The 14,481-nt window shown below is 38.1% G+C and overlaps 1 protein-coding gene across 1 annotated transcript; it reads left to right on the forward strand.

Annotated features, from left to right (window-relative positions):
* The first annotated feature begins 938 nt into the window (after positions 1-938).
* Positions 939-5,377, forward strand: LOC125827317 (uncharacterized). Its single transcript, XM_049506625.1, has 4 exons — positions 939-982; positions 1,168-3,043; positions 3,188-3,418; positions 5,345-5,377. Exons 1-4 carry the CDS (start codon positions 939-941, stop codon positions 5,375-5,377), a joined length of 2,184 nt encoding a protein of 727 aa, XP_049362582.1.
* Positions 5,378-14,481: the final 9,104 nt, after the last annotated feature.

Here is a 14,481-nt window from a genome sequence, read left to right on the forward strand (position 1 = left end):
GGTTTATATGATATGGAACTTGACAAGGTCTTCTCAATTGCAAAAAACTGGAGCAACAACATCTGGAATGTACATTTAAGAAGACACCCTCAAGCCTAGAACTTAGAGGGCTTGCTGGAATTGCTAGCCAAGGTGGAAGCTTCCAACAGGATGCAAGTATTCCGGACAGAATGACTTACATAAGTTTATTTTGGCATTTGGAGCTTATTTTTCAACATTTTTTGATTGAGATGGGTTACCTCAGATTTAGATAGAGGCATATGTGAGTTGAAGTCGTTGGAAAGTTGATAAGACCATCAAGAACACCTTGTTCATGATCTCTGTTGCTATTTTTGGAGCCTTCAGAAATGAGAGAAACAAAAGGTGGTTTGATGGAAAATATTGTCCCAAATAACTCAAAGCCATCATCTTAAAGCTAGTTTTAGTTCTATCCTTTTTTGGACAATATTGTCCCCAGTAACTAGTTTAGTACAACTCAAGGATTTTATTAGTTCTTTACTTCTTGATTTAGGTTAGAACATTTCTCTCTCCTCTCCTCTCTCTTCTCTCTCTCCTCTCTCTCTCTCTCTGGTATTTCCGGCCGCAATCGAAGGCTGCGCCGGCCAGAAGCAACGCGAGGACCAGCTCCGACCAGCGAGCCTCTTTCTCTCTCTCCTCCTAAGCTCCAGTGAGGACGATAACAACGAGCAGCAGCTCCAGCTGCTCGGACCAGCGAGCGGCGAACAGCAAACCCCGGCGAAGGTAAGAACATTCTTCAGCTTCTCCGGCGAACTCATCTATCTTCCCCGGCGACCAGTCCAGAAGAGAGACGACAGTGCTACTGTGTGTCGCCGGAGATCAACCAGATCTGGCCGGAAAAGTACCCATAGATCACCGAAACCCTCCATCTTCACCGACCAGGTTCTATCTATCCTTTTTCTCTCTTTTTTTTGCTCTGAATGTCGTTGCTGGGCCCGTTCTTGCAGATCCTTATCCCGGAACAGTATTTCAGTTTTCTAATATAGTTCTGACCTGTGCTGCAGTATATAATATAGTGGGTGCTATCGTGTCCTTTAGAATACACACTGTACTGGACCATATAGTGTAACTGTTGTTATATTGCCCCTTACTGTGTACTACTGTTGCAGTTTTTAGTGTTTTCCTGTGTAGATCTTACTGTGATTGCAGTTTCGTTCTAGTGGATTTGGTATCTGATGGTGATAGTGAGTCATGTCCTCGGTTGAGGCCGAGGTCGAGGGATAATAGTGGTAAGGGGGTTACGGGTTCTCATAACGTGAGGGTAGGATCTTGGAACATAGGTTCGTTGACGGGGAAGTCCATAGAGCTAGTGAAAATTCTCAAGAAGAGAAAGATAAATATAGCTTGTGTCCAAGAGACTAGATGGGTAGGCGCCAAGGCTCGGGATGTTGATGGGTTTAAGTTGTGGTACTCAGGAGGGTCAAGGGATAGAAATGGAGTGGGTATTTTAGTAGACGGGGATTTGAGGGAGCAAGTGGTGGAGGTTAGGAGGATCAATGATAGGCTGATGACGATTAAGCTAGTCATTGGAGGATGTACTTTGAGTGTTATTAGTGCTTATGCCCCTCAAGTGGGCTTGGACGAGGAGGCCAAAAAGCGCTTTTATGAGGATTTGGATGAGGTAGTTAGAGGTATACCGAATACCGAGAAGATTGTCATGGCTGGAGATTTTAATGGCCACATTGGGGCAACTTCTAGTGGATTTGATGATGTTCATGGAGGCTTTGGTTTTGGGGAGAGAAATGGAGGTGGAACTTCGTTTCTAGACTTTGCTAAGGCTTTTGAGTTGGTGATTGCTAACTCATGCTTTCCGAAGAAGGAGAACCACTTGGTTACCTTTCGTAGCACGGTAGCTAAGACCCAGATAGATTACTTACTCCTTAGGAAGGGTGATAGAGGTCTCTTTAAGGACTGCAAGGTCATCCCAAGTGAAAACCTCACTACCCAACACAAGCTTTTGGTGATGGACCTGAAGATTAAGAGGGATAGGAGGAGGAAGATGATACCTGATCGACCGAGGATTAAATGGGGTGGGTTGACCCCTGCCCTTTCTCGGGAGATGGGTGAGGAGCTGATGGGGATGGGGGCTTGGAGTGGTAGCGGGGATGCGGACAGCATGTGGAATAAAGCAGCTAGATGCATTAGGGAAGTTGCTTCTAAGGTGTTAGGGGTGTCAAGGGGTAAATTTGGAGGCCATAAAGGAGATTGGTGGTGGAATGGGGAAGTCCAAGGTAAAGTGGAAGCGAAGAAGGCTGCATACATAAAATTGGCGGAGTGCGTAGACGAGGAAGAGAAGCGGACGCTTAAGAAAGTCTATAAGACGACAAAGACAAAAGCTAAGTTAGCTGTTACGAAGGCGAAGACGGCAGCTTTCGAACGCTTGTATGTCGAGCTGGGGGACAAAGGTAGGGATAAGAAGTTGTATAGGCTCGCAAAAGCAAGAGAGAGGAAGGCGCGCGACTTGGACCAAGTGAAGTGTATCAAAGATGAGGAAGGCAAAATACTGGTGGAAGAGACCTCCATCAAGCAAAGATGGCGAAGCTACTTTCACAAACTTTTTAATGAAAAAGGGGAAGCAGACATTGTGTTAGGTGATTTGGCACACTCTGAAAGACTTCGGGATTTTGGATACTGTAGGTGCGTTAGGTCCGAGGAGGTTATACGGGCTATTAGTAGGATGAGTAGGGGAAGAGCGACCAGACCCGATGAGATTCCTGTAGAATTTTGGAAGAGCATGGACAAGGCGGGCATAGAGTGGTTAACTAGGCTGTTTAATGTTATCTTTAAGACAGCAAAAATGCCTGAAGAATGGAGGTGGAGTACAATGGTTCCGTTGTATAAAAACAAGGGTGATATCCAAAACTGTAACAACTACAGGGGTATCAAATTGTTGAGCCATACTATGAAGATTTGGGAGAGAGTGGTGGAGATGAGGGTGAGAAGAGGGGTGTCCATCTCTGAGAATCAGTTTGGATTCATACCAGGATGTTCGACTACCGAAGCCATTCATCTTATGCGTAGACTGGTAGAAAAATATAGAGAAAGGAAGAGAGACCTACATATGGTGTTCATTGACCTTGAAAGGGCCTATGACAAAGTACCGAGGAATGTCCTCTGGAGGTGCTTGGAGTCTAAAGGAGTCCCGATGATTTATATTAGGGCGATAAAGGACATGTACGGTGGAGCCAAGACTCGGGTTAGAACAGTTGGAGGAGACTCAGAACATTTCCCAGTTGAGATGGGGCTGCATCAGGGATCAATCCTAAGCCCTTTCCTATTTGCTTTGGTGATGGACGAGTTGACGCGGTCTATTCAGGAGAAGGTCCCATGGTGTATGTTATTTGCGGATGACATAGTACTGATTGATGAGACGCGGGACAGAGTTAATGCGCGGTTGGAGGTGTGGAGACAAACGCTGGAGTCCAAAGGGTTCAGGTTGAGTAGGACCAAAATAGAATATTTGGGGTGCAAATTCAGTGATGTGGTGGATGAGACAAATGTGGAAGTGAGACTTGCCACACAAATCATTCCTAAGAAGGAAAGTTTTAAGTATCTTGGGGCTGTAATCCAAGGGAGTGGTGACATCGACGATGATGTCACACATCGCATTGGGGCTGCTTGGATGAAATGGAGGCTTGACTCTGGAGTATTGTGTGATAAGAAAATTCCACCGAAACTTAAAGGTAAGTTTTACAGAGTGGTAGTTAGACCGGCCTTGTTGTATGGAGCGGAGTGTTGGCCAGTCAAGAACGCACACGTTCATAAAATGCATGTTGCGGAGATGAGGATGTTGAGATGGATGTGTGGGCACACTAGGAGCGACAAGATTAGGAATGAGGTTATCCGGGAGAAGGTGGGAGTGGCCTCTGTGGTGGACAAGTTGAGGGAAGCGAGACTGAGATGGTTTGGACATGTGAAGAGACGAAGTGCAGACGCCCTAGTGGGGAGGTGCGAGGTAATGGTGGTAGAGGGTACGCGGAGGGGTAGAGGTAGGCCCAAGAAGTATTGGGAGGAGGTGATTAGACAAGACTTGGCTATGCTTCACATTATCGAGGACATGACTCTAGATAGGAAGGAGTGGAGGTCACGTATTAAGGTTGAAGGTTAGTAGGGTTAGCGTGTTGTCTTCCCTTGCAAGGGTATGGGTTGTTAGCGTTTGGAGTAGACCTAGCCTTATGCTGTTTACTGCGTTTCACGCATCGCATTACTTTCGTGCTGTTATTGTCTCATTTGTTGATTATACGCTATCTTTTGTATTGGCTGTTATGTTTTATATATATCTCTCCTATCACTAAGATTTGTTGTTCTTGAGCTGAGGGTCTCCCGGAAACAGCCTCTCTACCTCCACGAGGTAGTGGCAAGGTCTGCGTACACTTTACCCTCCCCAGACCCCACCTAGTGGGATTTCACTGGGCATGTTGTTGTTGTTGTTGCTGTTACTTCTTGATTTATTTTGTATCAAGTGATAGGTGAATTGCGAGAGGATAGAGGATCACGCTTACAAGTAGTCGTTTCATCCTCATTCGTTGACCCGACATATATTTGGGTCAAACAAAAAAGAACACTAGTGTTGAGCAGTAATGACGAAAGGCTATATTTCTTCTTTTAACACGTGTCACTATTGAATAAATTCTCAACTTTTATGAATTTTCCTATTAAATATATAATAATTAACAAAAGATGATTATGTAAATATCATATTATTATTGTACAGTCGCAGGTAAACACCTAAGGACCCTTGACAATACTTCATCATCTATTAGCAGTAGCTAAAGTAGTAGGTTAGCAGGTAAAGCAGCAGCTAAACATCTAACAACAGCTGCTAGCAACAACTAAGTCGGCAACACTCTAGGTGCAACAACACTTTTTTATATATGCTAAAGCAGGCCAACAACATGTTGTATACTTAAATTTTTTAAAAACGCATAGCAGTTTGTAGGCACTAACAGAAGATATCAAGTTATGACAATAATACAAGTTTCAATAGTCCATCAGCTCAGACACAAAGAAACAGACGGTGTACACATTATGCAATAGCTAATAATACTAGTAAAACATCTAACAAAAGTGATGTGAATGTCTTAGGGAATCCTAAAAATCAATTGATCAGTGTTAGTACAATTATCATTTCTAAGCAGAGACACAAAATAGTGGAGCAGGGATATAAACAATGAACTGTTACTAAATTTCGTAAAGACGAGGAACTAACAGTTCATATTAGAGGCTATAATTTTTTTCCATTTTCTTTTCCTCTTGTCCTGCAAGAGTTGTAAACTTATGTTCAGAGCCTAAAAATGAAATGTTTGTCAATTTTTGTTGGTAACAGCTTAGTGTTCGAGTTACTCGTCCTCTTTTATGAACTTAAACTTTCGTTACTATACAGCTTACATCCACTAATAATTGAAATTTACGGTACATAAGTTATTGATATTTTTCATGCTCTTACTCACTATTTGGCTCAAGTTCTACATGACTACAAGTGGATCCTCCATCAACTATTTTACTCGACAAAAGTACGCAAAGTGGACCTCTCGCACATGCAAAGTGGATCACTTGATTCAGAAGATGTTGACAAAATCCTATGGTTAGCGGTGTTCCATTCATCTGGGTGTGACAAAGATGTATCGAGATTTGAAACGCCTTTATTGGTTGTCTGGCCTGAAGAAAGATATAGTTGAGTTTTTCACTAAGTGCCAAAACTGTCATCAAGTAAAGTATGAGCTCCAAAGGCCTATAGGTTTATTTCAGCGAATGCTAAATTCAGAATGGAAGTTGGAAACGATAGCTATCAATTTTGTTGTTGGTCTTCCCAATACATTGGGAAAGTTTGACTCCATGAAAAGATAGTTATGGATTTCATGGTTGGTCTTCGTAGGACCTTGGGAAAGTTTGACTCCATTTGGGTGGTGGTTAACAGACTGACGAAGTCATCCCACGTTATTCCATTCAAAATAGACTATAATGCTCATCATTTGTCTAAGGTTTATGTGAAAGAGATAGTGAGGCTGCATGGGGTGCCCCTTTCTATCATCTCGGAACGTGGTACGCAACTCACATCCATGTTTTGGGGAAAATTTCATAGGAGTTGGCCACTCAAATAGCTTTTGGTACAACTTTCATAAGAGTCCTGCACAGACATGGCACCGTTCGAGGCACTTTATGGTAGGGGATATAGATCACCCATAGGGTTGTTTGAGGCTGGAGATGTGAAACCTTTGGGGATTGATTTGGTGAAAGATGCTTAGGATAAGGTGAGAAGCATCCAAGCAAAGCTTCTAGTAGCCTACAGTCGACAAAAAAAGTATTCAAACCATAAGGAAAAATACATGACATTTCAGGCTGGTGAGCATGTTCTTCTTAAAGTTTCACCCATAAGCCAATGATGATATTCGTCAAGAAGTTCAAGCTTAGTCCTCGGTACATCGCACCATTTGAGATTCTTGACTGTGTAGCGCTAGTGGCTTATAGGTTGGCTTTACCGCCTAGCCTATCTGGAGTTTATCTAGTGTTCTATGTGTCCATGTTGAAGAAATATCATGGGGACGGTGATTACATCATAAAGTGGGAATCAGTTTTTTTAGACAAAGACCTTCAGTATGAGGAGGAACCGATTGCAATTCTTGATCGCGATGTTTAGAAGCTGAGGACCAAGGAGATAAAGTCTGTGAAATTTCAATGGAAGAAACATCCAGTCGAGGAACCTACTTGGGAAACCGAGAAGGACATGCGAGACAAGTAACCCCAGTTATTCGATGATTCATGTAGTCCTCTACTCTTGCCTTAGCCCATTTCTCGTAGTTTTTCACTCTGGGACGAGTGATGGGTAAATTGGTATCTGTGGTAACAACCTGTTTCTATCTTTATGAAAAAGCCAAAGGGAAAAAAATTGGGTCATAAAACTTCGAAGTAGTGACTTGGAAATTTTTAGCCTAGGCCAGACTTGGGTTAAATATGAGTCAGGTGAGGTCTAGAGAAATCAGGTAATGAATGGGGGATCTAATTATCAATTTGAGCACATAAGTGGATAGCCAAGACGTTAAGGATCATGCATGAATTTACGGAATTGAATTCAGGAGAGTAAAACTCCCTAAACTGATCTTGGCGTGAAAGGGTAGTTTTAGAACGTCCAGGTTTGAAGGTGTGTTGTGAAATGGGAACTTGGAACTCCAATTTCGAGCTTCTGTCTCCATGAAGCCGTCGGAGAGGGATTAATCCGTTCAGGGCGGTGCCGCTGTGGTGGGATGTAGTCTGTCGTGGCGGGCCAGTTGAGAGTTAAGTCGGGGAAAAACCCCATTTTCATTATTTTCTGCAAAACCTCGTTCTTAATAGATAATGGATGACCCAGGGCGATTTCTTGACAGATTTCCATGACTTCTAGTGCTAAAGGTATGGAAATTACTCCCCTAATCCGTATTTCGATTCCTAGAACATAGAATATTGGGTAATTATCATTGGTGGAGGGTTTTGGCACAAAGTTAATGGTAGGAGAAGCCCTAGTTGAACATTAGAATCGTGGGTTTGTTCTTGGGTTATTAAGTTTGTTATAATCCCGTAAAGTATACCTTGTTTATTTATGCTTGCGTTAATTACTTGTTTATAGACCAAGAACAAGCTGAAAGACTTGGGAAAGGGAAGGCTCAAGTGTCTTAGGAGTATTCAGGCTTGGTTTCAAGGTATGTGATGGTTTGATTTCCTGTAGTGTGATATGTGTCGGTTAATTGCTTCATTGTATGCATGCATGTATGTGAATAGGCAAACATGAAACAAATTTAATGGAATGATTATGTTTGAACAATACATGCCATGAACATGTTACTTGACTGTATGACTATAAGTACTATTCATTATGGGTGTGATTGTGACTGTGGTTTTACTGATTGGATCAAGTGTCACGTTCTGACACATATGCTGGATCAGGTGTCACGTTCAGACACATATATTGGACTAGGTTTCACGTTCCCACACATGTATGTTGGATCAGGTGTCACGCTCCAAGACACTAATAGTTTGGGCGTGGGTTCGATGAGCAGACCACTTGTGATTATTACGTTCATGTTTAGCTGTCAGTAATGTTGGGAAATTGGATGTTGCTCCTAAAATTATAATTGAACTACGTATTCTATATATATATGTGCTTACTGGTTGTAATTTCTTGCGTATATTGTGCTTATGGGAGTAGCCGCGTCATCCTAGTAGTACCTTGTGGTTTCATGTACTGATATTGCACTTGCTCTTTCTTTGTTGAGTACAATGCATCTTCAGGCGGCTACTTACAGACTCACTTAGGAGATTATAAACCGCGACCGGATTCGAGGGTGAGCTAGTTCTTTCAGGCTGCCATAGATACTTCTTTTGTTTATTCCTTTCTCTTCGAACTCAAACTAGGTGTTTTAGACCTTTATTATGTTGTTTTGTGGTTGCACCCCATTTTCTTAGACTTGTTGATTAATAGAGTTTTGGTACGATGACTTTCAGTTCTAGGGGTTGAATTTCGGCGATGACTTGTTAGTTGTTTTGTTTAAACCTTCGGAGTTTATGGGAACTCCATTTTTAGTTCGTCAATTAAACCTTCTTCCGTATCTTTAAATGTTTTAGTTTTCTTAAAAATTGCTATGTTGGGTTGTAGTAGTGGTTCTCCCAACGGAGGGTTGGTGTGGGTGCCAATCAGAGCGGTCTGGATCGTGACAATTAAGATACACAAGTAAGTTACATTATGAAATAAGTAAGTTAGTTAGTTAGTTATTAAGTCACATAAGTCGGCTAGCTAGTAAGTAACATAAGTCAATCCAGTTAGCTAGTAACATAAGTCAGCCAGATTAGTAATTCACATAAGTAAGTTACATTAGGAAATAAGTAAGTTATTTTATTAAGTGAGATAAGCAGTTAGCTAGTAAGTAACATATGTCAGTCCAATTAGCTCCAAAGTAACATAAGTCTGTCACATTAGTAAGTCACATAAGTACGTTACATTAGGAAATAAGTAAGTAAGTTAGTTAGTTATTAAGTCTCATAAGTCAGCTAGCTAGTAAGTAACACAGTACGTCACATTAGTAAGCTAAGTTAATTATTTTAGTCTCAAAGAACTCATATTAAGAAACAAGAATAAAATATGAAAACTGACAGTCACATGAATCATTTGACATAAAGGCTAAGTGAATTATTTAAGTCTTAAAGCATAAGATTAGTTAGTTAATTTGTAAGTACTCATATTAGCAAGCAAAAGTAACTCAGTCAGTCACACTATTAAGCTTAATTAAGTCTTAAAGAATTTAAAAAGTCACATTAGATTGGTTAGTAGTCACATTAGGAATAAAGGAGAAAACAATAAAAACTGACAGTCAAACAAACAAGGTAAATTTAAGTCTGCCCAAGTCACATTACATAGTTAGTGAGTTTGGAAAAAGAAGAAAAAATGAAAAGTGACATGTCAAAGAAAGCATTTAATAGATATGCCAAGTTAATTATTAAAGTCTCAAAGCATAAGGTTGTTTAGTTAGTTAGTAAGTACTCATATTAGTAAGTTTGTAAGTCCACATTACATTAGTTAAGTTAGTAAGTACTCACATTAGTAAGCTTAAGTCACACTAAATTAGTTATTAGTCACATTAGGAATATAGAAGAAAAAATAAAAAGTAACAGTCAAACAAACAAGGTAAATTTAAGTATGTTCAAGTGACATTACATAGTTAGTAAATTAGGAAAAACTTGCAAAACTGAAAAGTGACTTATCAAATAAAGCATTTAACCGATAGGCCAAGTGAATTATTTAAGTCATAAAGCATAATGTTGTTTAGTTAGTCAGTAAGTCCACATTTTATTAGTTAAGTTAGTAAATATTCACATTAGTAAGCATAAGTCACAGTACATTAGTTAGTACTCACATTAGGAATAAATGAGAAAAAAAAGTGATAGTGAAATAACGTAAGTCAAACAAGGAAGATTTAGGTGTGTTAAGTATTTGAACTAATTACATAATACTAATTAACAAATATGCTAGGTAAATTAAGATGAAACGAGTGGTCCTACCTAACTATGCAGAATGTAAATAATATCAACTATCAATTGTATACTTGTCTAGTTCTTATGGACCTACCTGACTTTAGAAGATGTCAATAAATAGTAATAAATAATACGAAACCCTAGCAAGTAGACAAACATAAAACAAATAATCAAAATAAGAAGATAAAGACATAAAGAAAGGGAATAGAGAAAGGGATGGAGACAATCGACAAAAGCAGAAGGTAAAAATTCATAAATCACAGAAAACGACACTACAAGCAATATATCTGAAACACAGACAAAAAAAAGTAATTCTTTAACATAAAGGTGCACAAACCCCTAAAAAACTGCATAAAACGACATAAAAGTAAAATCCTATAAAACGAAATAATGAACACAGTTCATTTTTTAGATAAATGTGAACAAACCCCTTCAAATCACTATAAAAAGCAAATTCTAGACAAAAATTAACGATACTAGTGAAAATCGAAACTTAACAATGTCTTTCTTACACACTAAGAATGACAATACAAGCAAAAGTCGAACAAAAACAAGATCTACGAGATGAATGGAGTGAAAGTGTGAGTACCTATGACCGGATCAGACTGAATCCACCAAGAATCGACAAAGAATCGAAGTAGTTTACATCTGATGAACTAGGGTTTTAGTTTATGAGATCAATGAAAGACTTTAGTGAAATGAGGATTTTTCTTTAGGTTTATGGATAGGTTAGTATTTTTGCGGGTAATGGGTGTATCGGTTGGGTTAAACGGGTGATGGGTAGGTATTTTAATTTTAGGTTAATTAATTGGTCAAACCAAGTTGAGCCATAGGATTGCGCCACGTGACACTAATTATTCTTCCGTTAGAGTGAGGGGAAAATGTGCCCTCAATTTTGGACGACAGGGGCCTAATGACTTAAAAATATGATGGAGGGTATTTGTATACCATTAACTGTAGTTTAGAGATATATTTGTCTTTTTCCCTTTATTTAATCGGCAATAATCAATTGACATCACTCTTTTACTTATGCATGCTCTATTTTCGTATGTGTATATACTCCTTATACCTTGCCCTTAAGGGTTTAGATAAGTTTTTTCTCTTTTATTTAATTTATTTTCTTCTTTTTTAATTTTATTATTTTATTCCTGATCTTTTGTTTTTAATGTATATATGTTATCACCATTTTATAACATTCTAACTAATATAGAGCCTTTTAATTTTAATATGAAGAGGTAAATCAGATTTTTTTTTTCTTATCAAAGCCATTGTTATTTATGTTTTTGTAAAATTTCATTTTATTATAATATGTCAACTAATATAGAGCTTTTATATGAAGAGGTAAGTCAGATTTTTTTTTTCTTATCAAACTCATTGTTATTTAAGTTTTTGTAAAATTTTATTTTATTTTTTGTAATTTAAATGTAATTTTTTAAAGTTGTTAATTTATATGAATATAATTATCTCTCCCTTCTCTAAATTTATATATAATATTAAGGTTAGGTATAGACAAAGTGATCTGATACATTTTCGTGACAATTTTTTTATGTTTAATTTATGATTATTATAAAATAGCAATGAAAATTATGAAGGCAATGAAAAGGTGTAAAAAATTGAGAATTTATATCTACATTTAATATAAATCTATAGATAATTTAAAGTTATATAAAAGAAAAGTTATGTGACACCTCTTTTTGGCTCAAGATCCTATTTATTTTTCTATTTTTTATGACAATTATTTATTTTTTTATTATTATTGTACAAAACTAAATTTATTGTATATATCCTCCATTTTTTGAACTTTTTTCTTATTGTTTTGTATTTACTTAAAAAACGTAAAAGAAATTATTTGTTATCTTAAATTTGCTGGAAAATATATGAGTCATTTATTGCTCATTATTGTTACCTATTATTTTGCCCTTATTACATCTTCTACGTTGCAACATACCCTCAATACCTTCTTTATTTTAAGTTTTAATTCTTCTTAATTGATAATTACAATTACCTTAAAAAATGTCAAGAAATTTTTAAGACTTACAACGAATATTATCATAAGACAAAAATATGTGTGCATAATTTTGCTCAATTCAATAAATATAAGGGATTGTTATTTTTATTTCTCGATTATCAAAAGACATAAATATTTTTTGTGTTTAAAATATCATTATCATTATATGTGATTAATTTTTGTAGTCAACAATATTTGTATGATTTACAATGCTTTTGAGTACGCCAACAAGAATTTGATGAAAAAAATAAAATACTGCTTCAACACCTTTCAAAAATAATATCATTTCATTTGATGCTGCTCTAAACTAATTGATAATGGTATCAACCTTACTTGTAACTGGAGATGAAAAGGAACTAGACGAAGATGTCACGACTCGACTCCCCGAATCATTATCGCACTTAGTAAAATCCACTAGTAGGAAAGTCGACCCATACCTAGAAAAACAAGTAGTGAGTACAAGGGTAGAACTAAAAAGAAAATAATACTAACGATAAGAAAAGACCGTAATGGAAAGCCAACCCAAAACTACATACACTAGATACCCATCCATAACCTGGAAGTCACGAGTATAGATAAGTCTAATAAGAATAAATGTAGTCCAAACAATAGACCACAACAAGCCGTCTCAAAGATAACTGACAAGCTAACATATATATAGAAAGAGACAGGCTGATCTAGGACGCCAGGTGCTCACCCTACTCTCTGATATACCCAAGCTGCAAAAGATGGCACAAATAATCATCGTTGGTAGATTGTACTAGGACCTGCATTACGAAAAGATGTAAAGTGTAGCATAAGTACCAAAACAAAGGTAATCAGTAAGCATCACTAGCCGATCGAGCAAGAAAGGTAAAAACAATCTGTAAAGATAAAACGTAGAAAAAAACATAGGTCAAAGGGGATATGAAATGAAGAACATGATCGTACTGAAATTAAATCTAAATACAGCTATACTAAACCTAATTGGACCTAAAATCCCAACTATAAAATCCACTTCCATGATCATCAACTTAACATCTAGAAAGAGTTCCTCGAGGGCGTGTCAACTCTGTAGAGGATCTCAGATATCTCGGCTGCCCAGCCAGACAACCCCTTCCTAGGTGCGTCAGCCGCATAGCTAGAAAGAGTGCCCGAGGGCGTATTGACTCCAATGAGGATCTCAAGTAGGCTCCATGTCACCGTGGATGGACGTCCACCCTCGACGATATCATAAAAGTCTCCAAGCTCGAAGCAGTCCAATCTCGAGAAAGCACATAATCTCTGGTAACATATCAGAGCCACATAAATAGGGAGAGGAGATAGAAAGGCTAACAAGAATTGCAAAAGCCTAAGCTAATGCTCATAGTATAAGACCCAAGTCTACTATTCCAATGTATAAGGACCTAGTCCATCCGAAACGAAGTCGAAGGCATACCATAGTCACATGTTGCATGGGTCTAAGGCAACAATATTCTATCTTAGACTATGGTCGAACCATGCTCCAAAAACAAGTAATCAACAAGTAAATCACATGGCATGCTAAAACACACATACAACCCTCAAATAATATGGTTCTATCCTCAAATCAGTAGTAATCAATCTTAAAGCATGGTATCTAGCAATAAAAGAAGGATCAACTACATACCTGCCCCAAATTTATACTCATCATCTCGAATTCACACATTCAAGCTCTTTCTGATTAGAAAAAATGTCATAGCCTACATGTAGGCCCATCGCGCACGCTCCAAATCACAAGGCTAGATATTCTTTCTTCTTAACGGCCTTTGAAAGTTGCCACACTATCAAAAATAGGATAACAACGTCAATATGATCGCTTAGACATCAAAATCACCAAAAATGGAGACTAGTCAATTTTTAGAGTAAAACGGGAATCGTGGCACCTGTGCTAAAATTTCTGAAATTCACTCCGTAAAAAGGTCCTAATCTATTCCTTGAACTTGTGTCCCAAAATAGGATAAATGTGGCCCAAAATAGTGGAAACATTACCACACCACAAAAACAAAAATAAAAGGAAAAGAGGAAGCAATTTTCGTGCAAACTTTACCTCGAAAGGAGTGTGACCAACTCAATCAAATCACTCCACCACGTAGCGCCACTGATTTTGAGCATGTGGGACTTCCAATCACATAAATCGAAGCTCGGATGAGGGAGACATCAACATTTTAAAATTGAGGGTTAAAGCTGAAGTTTATGGATATATATACCCAAAACTAGTTAAACTAGAGATCAACACTTTAGCTGTTTTCTCAAACTCCAAATTATCCGACCGGGTGTCGGGGATTTGTTAGAAACCGCGTGCCCTCAAACGAAATATGCTACTCCATCGAATTCGACATTCTAGACTCAACGGAACTATCAAAATTAAAATATTAGGTCATTTCGATAAAAAGTTGGTCCCTTACATGATTTTCATTTTAAGATAAAAACCACAAGAAGGCTCAAAATGAGAGAAG

Source organism: Solanum verrucosum, unplaced genomic scaffold, assembly GCF_900185275.1.
Source record: "Solanum verrucosum unplaced genomic scaffold, falcon-dt-bn FXZP01000295.1, whole genome shotgun sequence".
Lineage (NCBI taxonomy): Eukaryota > Viridiplantae > Streptophyta > Magnoliopsida > Solanales > Solanaceae > Solanum > Solanum verrucosum.

Coding starts and splice junctions, on each gene's coding strand:
- LOC125827317 (XM_049506625.1), top strand. CDS start 939: ATGTCGTTGCTGGGCCCGTTCTTGCAGATCCTTATCCCGGAACA. Junction 3,044..3,187: donor TTCATCTTATGCGTAGACTG/GTAGAAAAATAT, acceptor AGGGCGATAAAG/GACATGTACGGTGGAGCCAA. Junction 3,419..5,344: donor GAGTTAATGCGCGGTTGGAG/GTGTGGAGACAA, acceptor TGTTGGTAACAG/CTTAGTGTTCGAGTTACTCG.